Source organism: Lissotriton vulgaris, chromosome 11 (assembly GCF_964263255.1).
Source record: "Lissotriton vulgaris chromosome 11, aLisVul1.2, whole genome shotgun sequence".
Taxonomy (NCBI): domain Eukaryota; kingdom Metazoa; phylum Chordata; class Amphibia; order Caudata; family Salamandridae; genus Lissotriton; species Lissotriton vulgaris.
This window is the reverse complement of record NC_141699.1, coordinates 518,798,140-518,811,935: the sequence shown is the minus strand read 5'-3', so window position 1 is coordinate 518,811,935 and position 13,796 is coordinate 518,798,140. Positions and strand designations below refer to the sequence as shown.

General features: G+C 43.9%; 1 protein-coding gene across 1 annotated transcript in view; it reads right to left on the bottom strand.

Moving 5' to 3' along the window:
• Window positions 1–2,016: 2,016 nt before the first annotated feature.
• Window positions 2,017–13,796, bottom strand: part of LOC147683096 (zinc metalloproteinase-disintegrin-like cobrin) — a 2,407,169-nt gene continuing 2,395,389 nt past the window's right edge. The window contains exon 17 of the mRNA XM_086942497.1: window positions 2,017–2,103. Coding sequence (XP_086798623.1) covers window positions 2,017–2,103 — 87 coding nt within the window. The remainder of the gene's footprint in view (window positions 2,104–13,796) is intronic.

Below are 13,796 nucleotides of genomic sequence, written 5' to 3'. Positions count from 1 at the left end.
AAACGCAAGGCAGGGGTACTACACCCATATGCACATGAAATCCCCCTGGGAATGGTGACGGGGGTGACTGGTCACATCTACAAGTTTGGGAGGAGGCGGGAGTCCAAATGCTGGGAGATTTATTTGACAACGGAACAGTGCTGCCCTACCAGACACTCCAAGAGAGATTTGGATTACTGGTAGGCGACTTCCTGCTGCATGCAGCAGTGGTGAGAGCAGTGCAGGCACACTGGAAAGAAGGATTGATGGAACCTGAGACAACGAGGGCCTGCCAATATGTCATGATGGCGGCAGGTACCTTTAAGGCGGTTACGTGCTTGTACTCTGGAATGATTAATGAAAAGTTATCGCCTTTAGACACTTTGATGGGGAAATGGGAGGAGGACCTGGGGAAAGCCATTCCTGAAGCGGCATGGGCGCAGATAGTGCGAAGGGCCTGGAAGAGTGCAAGGAACGCTAGGTTTCAACTAGTGCACTTCTATATTCTTCACCGAGCGTACTTAACGCCAGGGAGGGTGAAGAAATTCTTCAATGGGGAAGGTGCGGCATGCCCTAGATGTGCGAGAGCAGGAGCAGAATTGGCACACATGCTATGGTCTTGCCCGGAGGTGTGTCACTACTGGAAGGAGGTGGGGGACACACTGAATGCGATAACAGGAAGACGGCTCGCTTTCGGTATGGCCGTCAGTATTCTACACTGGTTCCCTCACACACCAAAGAATAAGAACGCTAGCAAATTTGTGGACATGGGACTCATACTGGAAAAGCGCGAGATTACAAAGCACTGGAAAGCAACAGTGGGTCCCAGCAGACGTAGGTGGAAGAACGAATTGCTCAAGTGGGCCAGCAGCGAAAGCACGCTAAAGTATCAACAGGCTCGCAGGCATAAGAATGATAAGATGCTAGACGCAGCGACAGCATGGGAAGCGCTGGTTCAGGCTTTGCGGGACCACGAAACGCAAGATGATGTGAATTAGCTCACTATTTGAGGTAGGACCCTAGACCATGACAGGGCATCAAGCGCGAGAACTCATGTATTTTCCTGCACGCACCTATACAGGAGACAGGACACATCTGCAGGTGTCGTGACGGGTTTGGGGAGGAAGGGAGGAAGGTAACATTTAGATAGAAGCATGTTGAAGAAAAGTATTCGAAACCTTGTTTAAAAGGGATGCTGATTGTCAGAACTATAGTATTCAGTGATACATCACTATGGGACGGGAGTAATGTGTGTATTGTATCAATTAAGTATGTTTTGTGCACAAAAATTTATAAATTATGTTTTGAAAAAAAAAATCAATGCTGTATCGTCCTTCTGTTTCCACATGCTCTGCCTGCTCAGAAAGATCTTCAAAAGGATCCACGCCGAGTTCAGAATACAGTCACCAGGTGCTCGTCAGCAGCAAGCTTGACTACGGCTACGCACTTTATGCCGGCATGACTCAAAAAATCCCAAAGAACCTGCACCGCACTCAGAACACCTCAGACCGACTTATCCTGGACATCCCTCACCAAAGACATATCTCAGGTCACCTGAGAGACCTCCACTGGCTTCCAGTCAACAAAAGACTCACCTTCAAGCTCCTCACGCATACCTACAAAGCCCTCCAACATCCTGAACCCAAATACCTTAACCACCGCCTCTCCTTCTACACACTGACCAGACATCTCTGCTCCACCCATCTGGCCCTAGCCACGTATCTGCAAGACTTCGGCTGGAGGAAGAACATTCTCTCACCTCGACGCAAAGACCTGGAACTCCTTACCTCTTCACCTCAGGCAATCAATGTCACTGCCTCAATTCAGGAAGGACCTCAAGACCTGGCTCTTTGACTAAATTGCAGAATCCCCCCCCCCCCCCCCGACCCCCCCCCATTGGCCCGAGCACCATGAGACCCTTGCAGGAGATTAGTTACATTCTATAAGAGCCATGATTGATTGACATATCAAGAATCTGACAAGTGGATCACTCCACCTGCTCAGTAATAAACTTCAGCCAAGAAAGAAACACTTGCATCATACCTCGTTTTCTTTGCATTTGCTTGAGCAATTCGCTGTTCCGTAAATGCTTTCCATATCTACACATTCGCCCTTGATGCATACCTAGATTGGAATTCAAAAGAAAATATATAGACACTTAAGATACAAATAATACAAACAATGCAGCACCAAATAAAAATATTCCATTGAAAAATCATTAACACCTCCTCCTTTTCCTTGTCACAGTAGCATAGGAGAAGTCCAATCATTTGAGGCAGGTACATTGTTTGCGTTACACATTTTTGTTTTAAAATAAACTCTTCCCATTCGATGGATACCATTGGAAGCACCGCTTATTTTCCCTGCCTCCTGCGGCAGAGCCTGTTATTCCTGTCTATGATGGGAGGGAGTATTTCATACAACAAACTTGTTTCCATTAGAAAGCTTAGTGAACATTTGTCTTTTTGTATTATTTGTCACCTCTCCATAGGTCAGCAGCTCCTGAGCTGCCTGTCAGTCTTTTTTTTTTAAAGGCAAGGGCACTAAACAACTGGAGAAGGCATTGGACACCCTAGCTTTCTATCATAGCTGCGTCTGCGTGCCTCCAACAGGTAACCAACTGTAGAAAGCAGTAGCATGTGTTCGGCAGGCTGTTCTGCCAGCGAGGGGGCCCAAATCATAGTCATTGCCTTTCGTATTGCAGTGTGTTATTTCCAACGCCGGATGCAATTTTATGCATTATGCCATTTATTAAGTCTCTTGACATATGAGGATGTAAACAGGTGGGATACAGCGCTACAGTTCGTGGGTATTGTGCTTGATTAACTACCACAAGTAACAGTCACTTTAACTAAAAGCCTATGTAGTCTAACGATGCTTGTACTGTGTATCCTGTTAATGCAATATGGTATGACTAAACCAGTGTCTTGTGTTATGATTTTACAAGAATAATATAAACATATCCGAAAAGATCCTCTGCAGCGCTTTCCAAGTACAGGCATAGACCAACTTAACAATTCGGGGCTGAACGAATGGACAGGTTACCTCTCAGGCATTTCCCGGAGTGTACCTGGAGACAATGCTTATTGTGCACCTAACAATGCTAGAGACCATCAGGCATGTGTATGTATTGCTTTTGTGGTGAATTCTGCCAACCTGTCATCATAAATGTGAACCCGCAATTAATTCATACTGTGTTTTTAAAGGCTTTATTTTAGGCCTATTTTAGTGCAGAATACTTAAAAGAAAATGCCTGCAGAAATCAGTAAAATTGTAGCGATATCAAAAGCCGAGAATGTAAATAATATGAACATTTAAACCATATTATATAGTGTGCTTTTAGTAATCCCAACATACCTAATCGCTAAGCATTAACAGTACTGCCCTAATGATTGTCAGTATTGCAGCAGAATCATCCCACATTTGCAACTGTGCTTCAATTATGTTTGTCCAGTTTGCAACAAAAAGGAGAGACCTGTGTTTTGTAGTAGACTCAATGGGGTCAGGAATACTGACTAGAACAAAGCAATACTAGGGCAAGACTCATTTCTAGAGGGTCCTTAAGTAATCACAACATAATATAGTGGTAATGTAAATGTCAAGCACTATCCATTTATGTACCTCCAAACAATATTTGATAATCAAAAATATATATAACAGGTAAACACACCAGTGAAGTGAAAAGTATAAACACAATTTTATTAAAATGCCTCCCTGTCAGGGTTACAATCTAATTAAAATCCAGTAAAATATTCACAAAAAGTGAACCAAAGTTAAAAAAAGGGTCAAAGTACAAAGGTCGACGCTGCGTTTCGGTGTGAGTTTATATTGTTTACACCTTCTTCAGGACACTTTGACAGTTCACAATTAATCTGATATTGTTGAAGTTTCTCTTTTAACCATTGAGAAGACTTCTAAACCAACCGGATATCTGTAAATCATCTGTTCCTTCAATTTGCACAGTAGCCTGGTCTCAATTTAGGGTACAAGGTAAAGAACAACGGAGGAGCCACCGGACTTCTCAAAATGAATCTAAGGGGACAGCCTTAGGTCCTTTTCTGAATTTTAGGATCCCACAGCTATATGTCCAATTTCAATCGCTGTGTTTTATTCAGTTAGTTGTGCTTCATCACCTGATGGGTATTGGTCGGCCTCCCTGCTCCTCCGTGTTCCGCGTCATCCGGGTAAAAACGTTGTCCAGTTTGCAAGCCAGTCTGTACGTAACAAAATGTTTTGCAACAAACAGCAAAGATAGCCTTGGGTGGCTCAACTCAGAGTTGTGTTGCTCTGCGGCCTGGAATGTTGTCTTGATCGCTCTGTTACAAAGAAGGCTGTGAACAGCTATTTCATATTTGCTACGTCGTATACCTCATGATCATAAGAGGAGATACATTTTGTGGAAATTCCATTGTACACTTACATATACAGTCTGAAGTTAGCATGCATTTTTCCCAAGAACCAGTTATTCAAATTAATACATGAATATATGAACTACAAGCATACGAGCACCACACAAAATAAGTGTACTCATATTTGTGCACAATAATGAAAATAAGTGTATCAGCTACTGGAAATGAAAAACGTCTTTCTTGGACTACTAAGCAGGCAAACAAATGCACATTACAGTGGAGCCTTAAATGACAAATAATGCGAAGTACATGACACTTAAAAAAACATAATGCAAATTGTGAATACAAAAATAAAATAAGCACTGGCACCTTGCAATTCAAAAGTAACTTTTGTGCAAACTCTCTAGCGATAGGTGGCTCCTATGTTTAGTTACAGGTGTCTAGGTATAACTAAGCATTCTCATCCAACAACAGTTTACCATGTACCTGCACACTGCAACATGTTCGCATGCCATCGCTACCAGGTAATGAGGGTAAATGGCACAATGCAATGTAAACTTTTTCTCCCGTGACCATCTGTATACACCTTTGAGCATGCCTATACCACGGATGTTTTCCCACCAATACAGCCCAATCATCTGGGATTTGCAAAGGTTCTGAAGAAGAGTTTTACATAGCTCTGCAGATCAAAGAACGAATGTAGGACAGGATTTTGCTAATCACTGTTCGCCTTTGTTAATATGTCTAATATAACAATGAGATTTCTGATCTGCACATTTGACAATACATTAGTGTATAATAAATCCCCACTAACATGATATATAGCGTATGTGTTCCGATTTGGGAAGGCTTGGGAACAATGTAAGCTCTGCACAAACCCTGTAAATTCTCTGGCAGGTCTGTTGTTCTCTAGATGTATCTCCTACAAATCGTTATAGCCCACAAGGCAAAGTGTGAGAGAGATATCTATTTTTATTTTCTTTGCTGAGGGATGGATATATACAAAACACTTGGGGCTAGTGAAATCTAACTAGATGTACCACCCAAAAAGGGGCATAGAGCAGCTGGAGGCCCTGTGCTGTCATGCACACAATGCTTATGTGTTTATGCCTATGTGCGTATGTTCATCCATGCCATGATGCTTATGTGTTTATTCCTATGTGTGTATGTACATCTATGACATGACCAAAACCAGCTATGGTCAAAACGCGCTGATGTTTTTTTTCTGTTTCCCATTCATTACATTTGGGAATGAAAATATTAATTTCTTGTAGAATGATATAAAAACACACTGTGGTGGTATGGATGCCACTATGTTATTATAGTTAGGTCAGAGTTTCCATAGCAAGGGACTTTTTTGGTCTGCTAATATCGTTGGCGCCGTTTGACGAATCCTCACAAAACTTTCCAAAAACACTCCATCCACCTCAGCTTCTTCCTAGAAAGTTTTGTGGTGGCCAGTCAAGCGGGAACAGCAAGAAAGGGGTGGGAGATGGAGGTTTAAAACATTGTCGTCCCATGTTATTTCCTGTAGGGTATAGTTGGAAGCAATGCAGAAAAAGGGCTCAACAGAGTTACACCAAATTTGGTTGAAAGTTAGAACTGTATTCAGAAAGCCTGCTATTCAATAATTGGTTGGTCCCCTGGGACTCCTGTGGTGTTCCAGCAGTATCACTAATTAAAAAAAAAAGAGTGATCTAATTGGTCAAAAGACTTTTTGCCCAATGGTTGTTGTCCTGCTGGACCGGTATCAGGTGATCTGATTGACTGGCTGCAACATGAAGAAAAAGGATTCAGTCACCATTACACGACACGGGTACTCAGTGCCAACATCTTGAAACTGTTTACAAAAAAATATAAGGGGGGCCGATACGGACACCCTGACCCCATAGCACTTTTGGAAGGGGGACCCAGTGGGACCCATCCAGGGACCAAAAAGAAAACAAATTATACCTCAAGCTCCACATTACACCCACAGGACCCAGCGCTACCCCTACCCATTGGAAGCACACTGCGGGAGACTGTTACAGAGAGATTGGGGTTGGCCACCCAAGGAGACTTTAGTGCCTGACCTGGCCACAGGCTAGGCCCTGCAGCCAGCTCCATGCTGTGCACTGCCAAAAGGTTAGCTCAGTAACAAAGTTGGTTGAATATGATAAACAAAAACCAAAACGTCACTTAAAAAACTAAAGGTTAAAGATTCGTTATAGTTAGGTATGTTAGAAAAAAGTTACTTATCATACACAACATAGTACAAGGACATATACATGGCTGGACACTACGGTTTATGCCATTTGTTAACTTACAGGAGTATATACATGATAAAAGAAGACACCTCACTGACCCACTGGTGGCATGCTTCATCACTGGTCTCTAACCTCATCCAGATAGTTTAATACCATCGATATGGGTTATAGAACACAAGGTTAGGGGTTTGCCTATTTCGATCCGCACATCCGATTACTGTCCTTATTTCAAGAGAGAACCAATCATTATTAGACACAACTCAGGCCGAGGTGCTCTAAGGTGTATGACACCTACCCACCAAGGTGTCAATCTGTCCACGGATTCAAAAGAACCTAGGTCACAAAATTATATACATTACACCTGAGCACACACAATCATTATTTCTATAATCCAGTGTATTTATATTGCTCTCCAAACAATATTGCAGTGTCTCTACACCCTATAGTCCAAAATCCATATTTTTCAGGAAAAGATGCAATAGTCCAATCACAGTCTTCTGTTGGATGTAGGTTTTTAATTTTCAGATTGATAGTAAGTAGCACCACAGCAGCCGACGCGCGTTTCGCCCACAGGGCTTTTTCAATGCCTCAATAGGTACTTGTGTCCCAACATGTTATATTCCTCGACGTCTTTGTGTCGTTTTCATCCAGGCAATAACAACGGTAAACTTCGTCCTTTGTATATTTCTGCCGTCTTAGGGTCGAATCTTGATTTCGTGGCTTCTATATCATGTTCCTTGTGGACAAGGAACATGATATAGAAGCCACGAAATGAGGAGTTGCTGTACTGAGCCCTGAGTGACTGTTTCAAGGCGTATGAATGTATCAAGATCCGAGGTAGTCAGTTGAGGACACGAAGGTCAGGAGAGATGTGACAATTTCTTTTGGAGTCAGTGATGAGCCTAGCAGCTGAGTTGATTGAGGCTCTTTTAGGGGCCGTCATCGATCTAGGAAGGCCGCAGAGAGCGACACTCCCATAATCCAATTTACAGATTACTAGCGCTCGAACTGCCTGTTTGAAGTCATCTGCGGGGTAGAAGGGTTTGAGTGTTCTCAAGGTGTTCATCTGAAAAAGTACTTCTTTTGTGGAAGCGCTGATGTGTTTCTACATATTTAGCTTACTGTCCTGAGTTACATCCAGCAATTTTACTTAGTCGATAATGAGAGGTTGACCGGTGAGTGCTGTTAGGTGTTTCATCCACTCGAGGATGATGATCGATTGGCTGGGGGGAGCGGTTAAGAGGAATTCGGTTTTGAGGGTGTTTAGTTTCGGGTGATTTATGGCCAACCAAGTCTGCGTTTTTTGAAGCGTTGCATTGAGAGACTTGATGTGCTCGGGTGAGTGGATCTTTATGTAAAGTGCGTGTCATCTGCATACATGTGATAATGGACATTCAAGGACCTGAGAAGTTCGGTGTAGGGTTCCATAAATAGAGTTGAAAAGTATAGGTGAGAGGGATGATCCCTGCAGTACTCCTAAAGTGACTAGCGTGGGCTTAGATAGGGATTGGTTGATAGTCCCATTTTATATTTCAGGAGGTCTAGCAATTTGTCGTGTTTGAAGGTGTTGGAAGCCGAGGATAGGCCAAGCAAGAATAGTAAACAGGCTTCGTTTTGGTCCAGGATTTTTAATGCGTTATCTATTATGTGTGTGATGGCTGATTCAGTGCAGTGTCCTGTACCGAACCCAGATTGGTATTGGTCGAGCAAGTTGAATTGGTCTGTGTCATTTCCAAGCTGCGTCTGAACACATTTTTCTAGCAGATTAGCCAAAGTTGGGATGTTGGATATTGGGCGATAATTATCCAAGTCTGAAGGTTCCGCCGATGGCTTCTTTAGGATTGGGCAGACTTGGCCTGCTTTAAGTATTTCAAGGATAGTTCCTTGAAGGAGAGAGGTGTTTATAATCTTGGTCCATAGAGGCAGTAGCAATGGAGTGAAGTCACTTAAGTAGTTTGCGGGAAGAGGGATTGTGAAGTGGTTGGAGGGATTCAGGGTCGTGAGCATTTTTGATATAGATTCTTTACTGTAACACTGTAAATATTGAAGAAGGACCAGGAGGCGTTTTTGAGGTCGAACTTTGCAGACCATATGAGAGGGGCCCAAGCGGGGTCAACAAAGTGTCAGTGTGATTGTCAGTATGGGATAATAGATCTTGAGCAGGTCTGTCGTTATGTTTTCTGTCTTCATAGTAAAGTAGGAGGCAAATTCCTCGCAATTGGATAGTGCGTCTGAGTTGACTTGGGGGAGGTGGGAGACACACTTAGATTGGGATTTGATTTTCTCGAATAGCTTTTTGGGACGATTCTTGGCTTGATCTAATTGCTTACTGAAGAAGTCTGCTTTTGATCTTCTTATCTTTCTATAGTAGGAGTTCCTCATGCTTCTTAGTAACTTGAGAAGGTCAGAGGAAGGTGCCGATCTTCATCGTCGTTCAATTACTCTTAAAGAGCGCCTGTCTTCATTTAGCCTACCATCATACCAGGGTTTTGACTCTTTTGCGGTGACTCTTTTCCACTGTAAGGGGGCTAGATTGTCTAATGGCATGTTCATGCAATGGAAGTAATGGCTAGTCAGATCATGAACATCAGATAAGCCTTCCGGCGGAAGCATGATGTTAGGACCATATTTTTTAGGTTCCTTTCCAAATTAGCGTTCTCGGGGTTGGATAGAAAGTAGTTTCACTGATTCATTGATGTAGAATGTGAGGATGTGGTGGTCAGACCAGTCGCATGGGAGGATCGATTAAAGTTGGGTGGAGTCTGCTTTGGAAATTATTAGATCAAGGGTTGAGCCTTTATCATGTGTGGGGCTGTCGCAGATTTATGAAAGGTGAAGGTCCTAGAGGAATGCTTTGAGGCTATTGACACCTGGTTTGTCAAGGTCATTCCAGTGGAGGTTGATGTCTCCAAGGAATATTAGAGTATTTTGTTGACCCGCATTTGTAGCTAGGATGTCCATTAGATGTTCGATGAAGGTGAGGTTATCCCCTGGTGGGTGGTAGAATGCGTGTAATGAACATATTGGTTTGATATTACGAGTGATGTCAAAACACATGTATTCACAGGAGGAAGATAGTGGGGAGTTGGAGCGATTCACAGAGTGGTTTCTCTTATGTATGCAAGCAATACCCCCACCTGGCCTCTCAGTTCCATCTAGCGTTGTGATGTAATAATTTGAGGGAACTAGTATGTCTAGGACGGGAGAGGATGATTTGTTTAGCCATGTTTTGGTCAAAATTAGAAGGTCAGGTTAATTAGTGAGTATGTGGTCAGCTATGTCAGCGGCATGTTTTGCGGCCGACCTACAATTTAGAAGAATGCATTTCAGCCAAGCTTTGATAGGAGTTGTGTTGGGATCATTTGAGATGGGGACTAGCATGAGTTTGTTTTCAACTATACCTCTAGAAATGTATCTAGTAGCTCTAAATGTATTGGAAGGGATGGATTGGATTGTAGAAGGTTTATGTAAGTTATATGAGTGCGCTGTGTTAAGGGGCGTAGACGGAAGCACATAGGAATGGAGTAGGGAGATTAAGTCTTTCGTTGATAGAGGATTTATCCTTCGGATCGGACGGGGTGAGGCATTGGGGTAGGGTACTGTTTTCCACCTTGGGAGCTCATGTTTCAGGGAGCTTGCGTGCCGCTGTTGGGTGAGTTTCGAGTGGTTGATTTGAGGGCCGCGTGGACTTGGGATGTTGCAGAATCAGGTCATGTAGAGTTTGAAGGTCCCTTTTATCTTGTTGTAGAGATAATAATATCTCATTGAGTCTAGGGTCAGATGTCAGAGTTAACATATTTGGAGAATGGATTGTGCTTAAAGGAAGATAAGTTAATCCTTGTGTGGTGTTTGTGAGGGAATCGTGACTTGGTTCTTTTTGTTGCAATCTTTCTATGTGGTAGTAAATAGAGAGGGGAGTGTGAACATGGGCTGTGAGGAGGTATGGATGTGTGTTGTTTGTGGGACTGTGGGATTAGTGGTGAAGGGGGAAAGGGCGGGTGAGAATGTGGACTGATAATGTAAGGGTGTGGGGTGTTATTGGAACAGAGTGAGTATTGGTGGTGCTCGGGGTGGAATAGGAAGTGGGGAGGTGTGTGTTTTCTTGAGGATGAGAGGAGGAATGGATGTGGGGTATGAGTGGGTCCAAGGGAGTAATGGTGAGGGCAGAGGGGGCAAATGGGAAGGCAGGATGAGAAGAAATGAAGGTGTGTGGTGTGAAGGGAACAATAGGGATCTTCGAGGTGCTGTGGTACGCGTAGGACTGGGGGAGATGTGTGTCTTCAGCAAGGGTGTCGGTTAGGACTGAGTTTGAAGTATATGCCAGGTGGGATATGGAGGGGAAATGTATTGATGGTGAATCAGACAGGGAGTAGGGAAATGAACTAGGGGTGTGATTAGCTGGGGAGGTGGGATGGGGTCTTACAACTCTTTCTTTGATGAGAGGAAAGATGTTGTCCAGTAGGTTTAGGTTACGGTCCGATGATTGCATGAGGATTATCCCATTATGATGGATGGTGATTGTTGCTGCAGCTTTGTAGAAAGGGGAGGGGATGATAGATACCGTGATACATTGTGCTGATTTCCTAGTGGAGGCGATCTAGAATAGGGAGAGAAAGACTTTCCGCCATTGGGTTCTTCTTTTGGTATAGAAGATGATGTTATTAGTTATATGGCCTTTGTTGTTTGAGAAGTAGGGGTCAGAGATAGGGGTTTTGGGGTTAGATTTTAATAAATTATGTTTAAAGCCTTTGGCTGCTTTTTTGTAACGTTAGGGGGGTATTTAATGGAATAGGTGTGTAAACCTGTGAGCTCCATAATGGGGTGGAAACTTTCTTTTTTTTTTAAAGGGGGTAGAAAGGGTCAGGGAGTACGTGAGGTAGTGTGCCCTGTGAGGGTAAGGGGAGCTAGGATACAAAGGGATAGGTTTCCCCTGTTAATTTGTTGAAAGAGGAATCGAGGATGATGTCTGTATTGTACGGGAGCCAAGTCATTTTGAAAGGGGGAACTTTTTGTCACTTGGAGTGGAAGGTACTGTGTGTGCCCTCACCTTTCAGTGCTCAGTTTTGTCCCAAGAACACCTTTGGCTAACAGTCCCCCCCGCTGCCGCTCAGGAACACCGCGGCCGCTGAGCGGGGGGACTACAGCCCCCAGGATCCTCCACATCGGAGCCCCGCGCACTGACGCGCCCGGAAGGCGCTTAAAACTGTGTTGATCCTTCGGTGGAGCAGGAGAAATTTTTGTCACTTGGAGTGGAACGTACTGTGTGTGCCCTCACCTTCCAGCGCTTAATTTTGTCCCAAAAACACCTTTGGCTACCAGTCCCCACCGCTGCTGCTCAGGAACACCGCGGCCACTTAGCGGGGGGACTACAGCCCCCAGGATCCTCCACATCGGAGCCCCGCCCACTGACGCGCCCGGAAGGCGCTTAAAACTGTGTTGATCCTACCGCGTCGCGGGACGCGCACGGGTGGTCGCCGGGCTAAGGCCGGGCAAATGGCGGGCCGTCTGTGGCCATCCAGGGCTGGGCATGGCTGGGCTGGGCTACCCCCCTTACATTGCCTCCGAGATATCCAGAGTAAGAGCATAGACTTATTTGTGACTTTTTAACTATTGGCTTTGTCATTGTCAGCTTTGTATTGTATTATAGCATAGCGCCTAAACCTATTTACTATAGTCTTGTTTGGCTTTGATATCTACTCTTTTTAGTTCCCTAGCTTTTAGATCTAAGAACAAAGGAACATGAGTGGACGTCGCAGTAAACCCAGGAAATCCTTGGTGGGAGGGTCTGTTAGGGGGACTCTTGATCTTTTCATTACTAGGGCTGCCTCCGTGTTTGAACGTGAGATTGAAATCACGGAACGACGCCTATCCTCAGAACATTTGTATAACAAATGTTCATCTTTGGGTAAAATTCAGTCAGCAATCACTCCACCGGCCCAGATCTCCGAAAAATCCCAAAACGCTGACATTAGTATCCCATTACAACTACAAGACCAAACATCTCTAACGCCCTCAAACATAAATGAGTCATTCAGTGACCCACCAGTAAAGATCACATCAGAGGAGCAAACACCCACAACACCCTCTAGGGATTCCCTGCTCAAGGAAACGTACATCAAAACAATAGGCCATGGGCAAACAAATAAAAAAAGAAAGCGTGGGGGGACAATCCACAGTGATAGAAATGTAAAAATGCCTAAATTGTTTAGGAGCCCCTCAAAGAACCCAGTAACAAATGCGAGAAATAACACACAGTACTATTACCCTTTACCCACGTACCCCACTGGTGAATTAATGGGGAGCATGGAGAAATTAGTAAAATCACTAATATTACCACTAATAGAGCGTATTAAAATAATGGCAGAACAACTGGGGGATATAAAAAAAGCGATTATAACCAACACAGACTCAATTTAGGAATTCGCTAATGCTAGACACAATCGACACGAATGTAAGACAGCAACAGGGACAACACCAGCTGATAAATTATCCAGTAAGAATCTCCCAATAGCGCCAGTTAAGAACATCACGGCCCTTCAGACAACAGATGAGGGTCATTCCAGCCACAGGGAAGTAAGATCGGATGGGTAGGCTAAAACAAATGATAATCCTCAGATAAGTGCTTCTAGGAAGCCTCTTCCTGCCAAACCTCTAATAGCAAACCAGCAAATAAAAGATCTGCCACCAGAGGCGGCACCCTATGTCGTGGTACTAGCAGGTGTTCCGGAATTACCAGCAGGAAAAATCGAAGGCCACCAGGAGCTTAAAAATAAAGTGATATATTGGCTGAGAAACAACAGGCCACTACCCCCAAACATAAACGGTGAAATTCTTCACGTTAGAAGACTTGGGTGGGTAGGTAACAGACCAAAGGATATAAGAGGGGACGTCATAATAATAAACCTTAGGGACCGCAGAGTAATTAGTCACATTGGTGATTGGTACTCTGAGAGAGGAAGGGAAGAAATCTCCACACACGACTTAAACTACTTCTATCCTCATTCCCCATTGGCTCATACCCCAAGATCCCGCGCCCTTCATGGGTGTTTCTCAGAAAGCTCTGGTCTTAACAGCTTTGGTTTTAATGTTCCCACATTTAATCACTTCTCCATGATCTCTGGGCTGTAAGGAGTTGATTGCCTTCTTAACCAGGACCCCTGGGAAAATTATGTACTAAAACAACCAGAAATTCCAGCAATCCCAATGACCAACCTAAAGGGTG